Source organism: Octodon degus, unplaced genomic scaffold, assembly GCF_000260255.1.
Source record: "Octodon degus isolate 3935 unplaced genomic scaffold, OctDeg1.0 scaffold00053, whole genome shotgun sequence".
NCBI classification, from domain to species: domain Eukaryota; kingdom Metazoa; phylum Chordata; class Mammalia; order Rodentia; family Octodontidae; genus Octodon; species Octodon degus.
In genome coordinates, this window is record NW_004524629.1 from 12,567,842 (window position 1) to 12,578,243 (window position 10,402).

The 10,402-nt window shown below is 44.7% G+C and overlaps 1 protein-coding gene across 2 annotated transcripts in view; it reads left to right on the forward strand.

Annotated features, from left to right (window-relative positions):
• The window catches only part of Arhgap31 (Rho GTPase activating protein 31), a 133,169-nt gene that overhangs the window by 104,025 nt on the left and 18,742 nt on the right, over positions 1 to 10,402 (forward strand). For both annotated transcript variants that reach the window (XM_023717604.1, XM_004633322.2), the window contains exons 6-8: positions 50 to 192; positions 1,403 to 1,601; positions 3,617 to 3,741. In XM_023717604.1, coding sequence (XP_023573372.1) covers positions 50 to 192; positions 1,403 to 1,601; positions 3,617 to 3,741 — 467 coding nt within the window. The remainder of the gene's footprint in view (positions 1 to 49; positions 193 to 1,402; positions 1,602 to 3,616; positions 3,742 to 10,402) is intronic.

Below are 10,402 nucleotides of genomic sequence, written 5' to 3' on the forward strand. Positions count from 1 at the left end.
CTATGAGGAAACTTGTTTACCCAGAAAGGACATTTCTTCCATGGTCCAGGTCCAGAGACATCGAAGCAGCCGCCTGCAATGGCGATGCAGCCTTCCTTGCTGTGCGAGTGCAGCAGGTGGTGATCGAGTTCATACTCAGCCATGTGGATCAGATCTTCAACAGCAGCACGCCTGGGGCTCTGGAGAAGGATGGTAATGAGTCCCTCCACCTACTGCACCAGCCTGTCCTTGCTGGTGCTAGTCACGCAGGCCAAGATGAAGCAAGGGTGGGGTGGCTTGTGGTTTTGAGGCATGTGTGTGGGTTGTGTGTGTGCAATGTACTAGTGTCTGGGGATGATACATACATGCATCATATGTACGCAGCAAAGGGATAGTGTGTGTGCATGTGGCCAGAGCATGTTTCCAATCAGAGGAGGAGAACTGAAGTAATTGTACTTACTGAGTTCTGAAGGTTTTTTTAGTTTTTATTTAAAGGGACTAGCAACATTTTTTCTTAATGATTAGGTTTCATCTTTACTTGCACTGTAATATTTCAGAAGATTCTTAGGGCTTCACCTACAGATCTTTGTTTCTTTGTTTGGCTTTGAGACAAGGCATACTGTGCCACTGAAACCAGGCATGGTGGTGCATGCCTGTAATCCCAGCACTGGGGAGGCTGAAATGGGGATCACAAGGAGTCTGAGCTGTGTAGTGAGGCCTGGTACCAAATATGTAAATTAAAAAAAAAAAAGAAGCACTGATGGAGAAGAAAAGTTTTGTACTGTTGATTGTCACATCACTTCCACAGAGCGAGGTGAAGGGTTTCACTCCGTCCATTAGCAGATGGCCAGGAACAGTTATCTGTGTCACATGTGCTTTCCTGTAGTGACAGAGGCCTGGGTGTCCTGGGCTACGCAGAGGCTCTAGCTTTCAACTGCCTTGGAGCACGTGGTCTCTAGCTGTGGGAGGAGGGGCCTTACCCAGCTGAGTTACCCTGCTCCTGCCTCAGCCAGCTGAGTTAGGCCACCTCTGTGATTAGACAGACATTCACATCTGGCCAAAGTACTAGGCAGAATTTGGGGGAGTAAAGAGCCACTGTTGTTGCTCTGAATCACAGTAAGTGTCCAATAGATCTTTATTTAAATGGATGGATGGTGCCTCTTTGGAAAGTACTGACAGTTAGGTTACTTCCCAAGGCCTCTGTTTTTGGGGGACTATGGATTTAGTGCATGCATGTGTGTGCGTGATACTGAGACTGAGCCCAGGAACTTCACACAGAACTACATCCCCAGCTGTTTTTGAGATAGGGTCTTGCTATGTCACTAAGTTGTTCTGGCTGGGTTGAAACCTGTGATCTTCCTGCCTCAGCCTTCCATAGTACTGCAGCTTTCTCCTGGACAGAGTTCTTCTCTTTCCCTTGCAGAAAACCAGCCCATGGTGAAGAGCCTCACCTTACCCGCCTTGTCCCTTCCCATGAAGCTGGTAAGCCTGGAGGAAGCTCAGGCCCGCAGCCTGGCCACGAACCACCCAGCTCGGAAAGAGAGGAGGGAGAACAGCTTGCCTGAGATTGTGGCCCCCATGGGCGCCCTCTTCCACACAGTCCTCGAGTTACCAGACAGCAAGTAAATGCATTTCTGTGACATTGGGCATGCGTGGGTGGTGAGATAGAGGTGGAGCAGGAGGAGGCTCAGGGCCATGGTAGCATTGAGGGGTGTGGTCTAGTGACTGTCAAGAAATGTCCCAGAAGACAAGAGAGTCCAGAAGACAAGACTCACCATCTCCTACCACAGACCCCAAGTCCCAGGCTGGGGTGGCATCACAGGTCATGACTGAAATCCCTGACTTCTTAGACAAATTTCCTTACAAAAGGAAATTTACACAAACAAAAGCTTGACCTCCCCTACTTTAATCTCCACCCCTTCCCTCATTACAAAGGTGTGGGGGTGAATCTCAGACCCAGTGCAGATGGACAATTGGTGCCACTCTAGACTGCAAGGGCTTGGGGACATGCCTCCGGCTGCTAGCCTCCTCCCAGCCTGCCCAAGCCATCCCTCCCTCCACAGCAAATCAAACTTCCTCCACGGCACCCATCTCTGCCCTCCCCGAGTCTCTCTCGGGAGAGGCAGCATCTAGAATAGGTGTCCTAATTGCTGAGCAGTCGTCTCACAGGAGGTGTCAGCCTGGCCGGTGGGTCAGCAGAGAGACCATGAATATGTACCTGAGTCAGTTTCTGCCAGACAGAGGTTACAGGCTGTTTCGTGCTGGGGGCAGAATGAGGGCCATCACCCTGCATGTCAACCTGTGTGCTAGAGGCCTGGGATATCTGGACTGTTCCAGGAGAATCTGTTTCTGTGTACCTTGCGCCTCCTGGAACCAAGCCCACACACCGCTTCCTACCCAGTGGAGAATAAGATGCCTTCCCAGGGACTGGGAAGAACTCCCCAGAAGTACCACTGAGTGCATCTTCTTTACGCTTCCGGCCCACCTCTGGGGTCCACCACAGTGCAAGCTGTGGCTCCCTGTAAAGTACAGCAAGGCCATGTGCTTAAAAACAAACACAGGCCAAGTCTAAAGGAAGCCCAGGCACTCAGATCTATTTCAGATTGATCATAAAGACAACTAAACCACCCTGATGTAGAGGTGCGTACCTGTAATCCCAGCACTGTGGGAGGCTGAGGCTCAAAAATCACAAGTTTGAGCCCAGGTGGGGCAATGAAGCAACTTAGTGTGACTATCTCAAAAAATAAACAAAGCAAAAGGACTGGGGATGCAGCTCAATGAGCAGAACCTGGGTTTAATCCCTAGTGGTACACACACATACACTGTAAGCCTATAATCTGGATATACTGTGTGAATCCTTCAGAGGACAAACCCTCTGTGGGACTATAGGTTGCAGAGTTCTACCCAGAGCTTTTCAGAGTCCAGTGGGTGGGCCTGATGGTCTCAAGGCTTGCCTCTGTGGTGGCCCCTGATGGTGCCAGGGGCTCCAGACCCAGCCTAGTGCTGCCCCCTCCTGCCCAAGTAGCAGTTGGGAGACAAAGCCCCAGGCACATGCCACCCTCTGCATTTGCCTGCAGTGACCACTGAGTCATCCCAGCACACCAGGCCGGACTCCTCGGGTCTGTGTTCTCTCCCCTCACTTTCTGGTCTGTGACAATTTTCCCTCACCCGCACCTCTCCTGTGTATGTCGCACCAGTGCAGCCATCGTGCAGGAGATGTAGCAGGACTGGGGTCTGTGCTCTTCAGTGTTTCCTCCTCTAAACAAACAAACAAAAAAAAAACAAAAAAACTGGTGTCCTTGAAAAGCTAGGACTATAGCTCTTACCATAATTTAGAACTGTGTGATTTCTTGTGCCCTTTGAGCCTCCCTCCAAGCCCTATTTCCATTTGCCTACCCCTACTCCATGGTTCTGGCCAGGGCAAGGGTTCTTAGCTCTGACTCATGATAGCTTGGGCACCTAGAGCCCCCAGACAGGGTGAGATGAGAGTCAGGCTCAACCTGGATTGTGCAGGGGAATTTCCTGAAGTATCAGAGCCACACATCACAAAAGAATATGATTCGCATCTTCCTTTTCAATTGAAAAATTCCTTGCAAGTGACAAGTTACATTAACCGCTTATGGTTTGGCTCTTTTAGGAGAAAGCTTTCCAGTAAATCAAAGAAATGGAAATCTATATTTAACCTGGGCCGCTCTGGATCAGACTCCAAGTCAAAGCTGAGTAGGAATGGGAGTGTGTTCCTCCGAGGACAGAGGCTCTCGGGTAAGACATGGCAGGAGTTCATCGTCTGCTGAAAACGTTTTCTTTTCTAGGTCTGTTTCTTAAATCTTTGATTTGATTTGATTTGATTTGATTTGATTTGATTTGATTTGATTTGATTTGACTACATCAAAATCATTAGCTCTTTGGGGCATGGTGGCACACGCCTGTGATCCCAGCACTCTGGAAGGCTGTGAACAATCACAAGTTTGAGCCCAGGCTGAGCAATTTAGTGACTAAAATAGACTCCCTGTCTTAGAATAAAAATATTTTTTGGTGAGGCTGGGGGAAGGGTCTATAGGGTGTTCAGGGTCTCACTACTAGATCAGGCTCGTAGTTGTCTGCCTGTTTACAGCCTCCCAAGAGCTGGGATTACAGGCTCACGCCACCACGCCCAGTAGCAGGCCCAGGGGTCAAACTCCCAGCCCCTGTGCCTGCTTGCAGGCGCCTTAATCCGCTGAGCTATTTGACTGGCCCTAGAATAAAGATATTTTTAAAGGGCTGTGGATTGTAGCTCAGTGTGAAGACCCTGGGTTCAACCCCATTATCCCCCCAAAAAAAGTAAAGAAAAGAAAATCACTAGTCCTAGCCCCAAAGGAGAAATTTCTCAACCAGTGGATCTTTTTAAAAAAATAATAAAAATCATTTTTTTTCTTACAGAGAACCTGTATGTACTTCATACAGCTTCTCCTAAGGCTAACATATTCATAATACAATTATTGCAGCCAAAAGATAATACAATCTTTTTTTCTCTCTCTCTCTGTTGGGGGTTGAACCCGAGGCCTCACACATTAAGTAGACATCTACTTTTCCCCTGAGCTACATTCCCAGCCCTTTTCATTTAATTTTGAGACAAAGTCTAAGTTGCCCAGGTTGATCTCAGACTCTGGAATCCTCCTGAGTAGCTGGCATTACAGATGTGAGCCACCTCCCCCACCTTAATTTACAGATCTTACTGGACTTGACCAGTTGTGCCACTAATGACATCCTTTCATCTGGTCCAGGGTGTGATCCGGAAACCCATATTACATTTGGCTCTCAAGTCTCTTTATCTCCTCTAGTCTTCTTGGTCTCTCTGGTCTTGATATTTTAGAAGGGTACAGGCCATTTATTTTGTAGAATTGTACTTCAGTGTGAGTTTAATATTTTCCCATGGTTAGACTGAGATTACAAATTTTTGTAGCAATTCTGTGGAAGTTATGCTATTCCTGCCCCAATGTGTGGTTTTAAGAGGTATGTAATCTTATTTGTGATGTTAACTTTTATCACTTGGTTAAAATGCCATCATGAATTTTAGCATTAACGGATAAGTTCTTGCCTACATTATTATTACTGTGATCTTTCCAAATGGTGTTTTTCTGTTCATTGAAATTCTACTCTGAAAAAGATCTTTCTGCTTTCCCTTAGGGGTGTGATTTTTAAATAGGGGTGCTTTCCCCATGGAGTTTATTTCTGAGTGAATAGAAATGGATGCAAGATGGAAATGAGGGGGCCACTGTGTAATACAGAACGTAACCAGTGCCAGTGAATGTCAGGAAAGCAGAGACCAAGGAAACTTTCCACCGTGATTTATTTAGTTTTACAAATTGAAAGTATGATTTTTAAAATGGGGCAATAATTATGAAAGCAAGTTGGACTAAAAAAAAGAAAGCTATAAAAGATAGTTTTAGAAACCAATAAGGAAAATATAGATATCAGCTAACTATTAGATAACATTAAGGAATTTTCAAATATGTTCATGATGAATGAATTTGAACAATATGTGCTAATAGTTCTTAGAAAGCATACACTAAAGTTGAAGAATTTAAGAATGAAGAGTCAAAATATTGAAACTCACTGTCAGATAATTCAGTGAAATATAGGTAAGCAGATAGATGCAGATATAAAAATAAAACAAATTGAAGTATAAAAGTATTGAAGCTCAGTTTCAAATAATTCAGTGAAATATAGGTAGGTAGATGCAGATGGATAAAATAGATAAAGTGAATGTGTGGAAAGTGTCAATAATTGTCAAAACTAGCTATTAAATTCAAAAGTCCAACCTTTCTGATTGTTTGACATTTTTAATAAGTTTTAGGGAAAAACTAATGCCTATAGGAAAAATAAAAGGAGTAATTTTAAGGACTTTCTTTAAACCCAGTGATAATTGCTTACTGAGGTCAAAAGGTACAGATGTTAGAAATCGTCCTGCTTACCTACTACAGTAATGAAGGATGTCCTAGTACACGATTTTCACTACAAATCACAGCAAATCCAATTCAAGTGACCGATAAAAGGAGGGGACTTAGCGGCTTCTACAACTGGACATCTGGATGTAGCGAAGGCTTCTGGTGTGGTGTAATACAGTAGCATTTTCTCCATTCTGTTTTCCTCAACTGTGCTATCCTGTGGGCCAGCTTCCTCCCATAATGGCTTCTTTTGCTGTGGCAAAGGTTTGGCCTTTGACTATCACTGTGTGTAAAGAGAAAGAACATATATTGCTGGTGGTTTTCTTCTAAGAGCATGGTCCCTTCCTCCCATGCTAATAAGTCACGTGAGTCTCTGTGGCCAGAGCAGTAGTGCGTGCTGATCGGCTTCGGCTGGGCTCCGAGTCCATCTGATGTTATACCCACGAGGGGCGCAAGCCCTTAAGAAGGGCAGAGGAGAAGTGGATTCTGGGTAGCAATCGATCACATTCATTGGACAGGGAAACATATCTTTCACAAAATGGGAAGATAGCCCACGTGAAAAAGATAGGCTGCTACCACTTGGCAGGATAGATACAAATAAAAAGATTCGGATTCTCAAAAAAAGAATGGGAGAGAAGAATACCTGACAAGAATCTTTTGATCCACAATAAGAGGTTGCTTAGTTACCTCAAAAAGAGAATTTCAGTGAGAGCAATGTAAAAGGCTTACCAGTCATGAGACAACAAAAGCTAATAAAACAAAACAGATTGGCAAAAATGAAATAAATAATCTGTATTGAGCTTTAGTTAGAAATATTTCCACTGCCATGTGGTTGTCACAAAGAACATGTCCAAGGTGGGAGATCAAGAGTATGTAAACTCACAGGACATCCAGGGTCTGTGCCTTTGAGTTGCCCAGGGAACGTTCCCTGCTTTAGCAGTTTGGCCCCAGGTCTGTACTGAGGTGTATCTGAATGCTGTAAAGACTCCCCAGGGGACTCCACTAGGCAGCCAGTTTTAAAATTATGGGTCTAAGATCTTATGAACACACTAAACAGAGAGACAAAGAAGTCACCAAACTGGTAGGGCTGTGATAAGGCACAGGATGAAAGTGAGAAACCATCAATACCAGTGGTTCCCCTTGTCCATGACTGTTGCCTGAGTGGCTACTTTCTACCAGAAGATCATTTCTGGGAAACTTGAGAACTGAAGCTTATGGTCATAATTCTAGGGAATCCGCACTTAAAAAAGGTGGGCCACCAAACCGTATGACACAATCTAGCACTGTGGCCACTGTGGTATATAAGCTAGCTATTTTTTCAAAAAAAGAGAGGTAAAATTAATGGGACAACATATGTAAGTATTTCATTCCATAACTAAAGGTATTTTAAAAATTGATTCACTAAATCATATTGAAGGTTTTTATTGGAGGTTAGGTAGGAAATAGAGAAGATTTGTTCAAGTGTTAGAAAATTGAACAGAGATAAGAAATAAAGGGTAAGAGAAAGTGAACCATTGACAGAATAACGATGCATAATGCCAATGCCTGAGCAGAGCCACATGGCTGTAGTAGTTATAGGCCTTTCCTTTAAGTGAAATGGCCAAGAGAATGGACTGCAGAACACAAAAGCTGCCAGATAATGGGAGCGAGATGCACTTTGGAGGCCAGACCAATGTCCCAGACATAAATACAGTCATGGGCTAGGGAGTCCTGAGTTCTTAGTTACTACCCAAGAAAAAAATTAGGGCATCCTTGGGGTCTGTGGAAGAAGGCTACAGCTCTGGTGTGCTGTTGTGTACAAGGCCACAGGAAGTATGGTGTGAAGAATAAGATCAAGGGGCTGGGCATGTAGCAAAGAGGCTGGTAGTGTGTTCTTTCTATACAGAGAAAAACAGAGAGACAGAGGCAGAGAGAGAGGAAGGAAGGAAGGAAGGAAGGAAGGAAGGAAGGAAGGAAGGAAAGAGAAAAAGAAAGAAAGAAAGAAAGAAAGAAAGAAAGAAAGAAAGAAAGAAAGAAAGAAAGAAAGAAAGAAAGGAAGGAAGAAAGAGAAAGAAAGAAAGAGGAAGGAAGGAAAGGAAAGAGATAGAGGAGGAAGAGAGAAGGAGAAAGAATACAACACCAATGGTGGACATCCATGTCCTGCAGAGAACTGCTCCCCCTCTATGACACTCAGGGTCACCTCATCCTGGCCCCTCCTGGTCAGTGGAAATCAGAGAAGGTCAGAAACGCGGCTCCTGGAAAACAAAAGCAAAGTGCATCTCCGAACGCACGGATGAAGAGATGCCAGATAGGCAATTTTAAATAATAAATTCATTTCTAAGCTCATAGAAATAGCACTCTTTTAAAAATAAGAACTCCTGGCACACTCCTGAAAGCAAGGAGGTAGAGCCTAAGTGCTCCCATTGCTGAGGGTTGGTGGGAAGATGGCTAGACCCTGCCAGGGCTGCCTGGTCAGTGAGAATCCCCAGGCTGAAGAGGCCAGCGGGAGAGACAGAGCTCCCTAGGAGGAGCACAGTTTGGAAAAAGGAAAAGGAAGGTGGGGAACTCTAAATGAGGGACAACAAGTATGAGTTATGGCCCATTTTGGGTTAGGGTCAGGTCAAACTGCTTCTTTTTTTTTTTTTTTTTTTTTTTGGTGGAACTGGAGATTGAACTCAGGCCCTTGTGCTTGCCAGGCAAGCACTTATTGTACTGAGCTATCTCCCCAGCCCCAAGGTGCTTCATGTTGAACCATCTCCATCTCCCTCTTTGTTGCTGAGCCCTGGTGGATCCTGTGTAGCAGCAGCAATAATCCACAACCCTGCCTCTTCTTGAATCTGTGCTCTGTTCCAGGCTGGTACAACGTAACGACGTCAGAGTCACGTCTTATTTTGTGTGCACATCAGCTCTGTTTTGCTCCTTTTACACATAAGAGAACTGACATTTAGAAAATGTAAGCTGTTCATATGAGGTTCCATGACCCCAAAGTAACAGGTTGGGGTTCAAACCCAGATCTGTGTGAGCTCAGAGTTACCTTAGTGGTGCTAGTTCTGGGCACTGCCAGGCCTTCAGTTGCCTTCTTTCTCCTCCTAGCAAGTGGGACCTAGAAGGACCTACCTCCAGGCCCGGCCAGGTCCCTGGAAAGAGATGATGTTTGTGAAAATGCCTGTCTTGGTCTGTTTTCTGTCACTATAACAGAATTGTGAGGTAGGATTATTTATAAAGAACAGAGGTTTATATTGGATCACAATTCTAGAGGTCGGAGAGTCCAGGATTGTGGCACTGGCTTTCACTTGGCTTCTGGAGAAAGCCTCAAATTCAACTTCTGGTAAAAATGGACTAAAAGCATGACAGTGGAGAAGAGAGAAAAGGGAGGCAAATTTTTATGATAGCTAAACACTTTCTTCAAGAATGGTACTAAGCCAATCATCAGGGCCCCACCCCCATTCCTGGTGGGAACTGCATAGTGAAACCCTGTCTCAGAAAGACCAAAGGAAATTTTTTTTAAAAAATTGGCCTACAGGTCCAACAAGATAGCTCTGCTGACTAAGTAACTGCTTAGGCAAGTGCAGGGACCAGGGTTGGATGCCCAGCACCACATGCCACACTGGCCCTGGGCTCACTGAAGTGGCCATCAAGAATGGGTGTGGTGGTGCAAATCTGTAATCCCAGCCCTGGGGATGCTGAAAACAAGAGGGTCACTATGAGTGCATAGTGAGACCCTGTACCAAATACATTTTAAAAAAAATTAGGCATGGAGCCAGGGAGATGGCTCAGTGGAATAAACACTTCCTTGGCAAGCACAGGGCCTGAGTTCAATCCCTGGTTCCGAAAAAAAAAAATTAGGCTCAAGGCTTGGGCGATAGCTCAGGGCCTAAGCAACTGCCTGGTAAGTGCAAGGTGCAGAGTTTGATCCCTGGTACTGCATGTCATGCCTGCGCCAGAACCCAGGGTGTACTGTGCTGCCCCGAAACCAGGCATGGTGGTGCACAACTGTAATCTGAGCACTGAGAAGGCTGAGACAAGAGAGTCACTACAAGTCTGAACTGTGTAGTGAAACCCTGTATAAAATAATAATAATAAAAAATAATAATATAAAATAAATAAAAATTATGCTCAGCACTCCACAATTACTCATAGCTATTAGAAATTGAAATCTACCTCCATCTGTAAAATTTTGATGAAGCTTTATGTATTATTGCCCTGTTTTAAAAAGGTTAGACCCTGTAAGAATGCAGAAACAGCAGGATTCTGTGATGCATGCATGTGTATTCCTTGCACGACTCAGGAGACTGAAGCAGGAAGACCCTGAGTTAAAGGCCATACAGCGAGTGAGTGAGAGAAAGAGAAAGAGAGAGAGAGAGAGACAGAGAGAGAGAGAGAGAGAGAGAGAGAGAGAGAGAGAGAGAGAGAGAGAGAAAGAGAGAGACAGAGAGAAATGTTTGAAAAGGATATACTATAAATGCTTGAAAAAACTTTTTAAAGAAATTTCTCTTGTGTGCTTACAGCCTGACCTA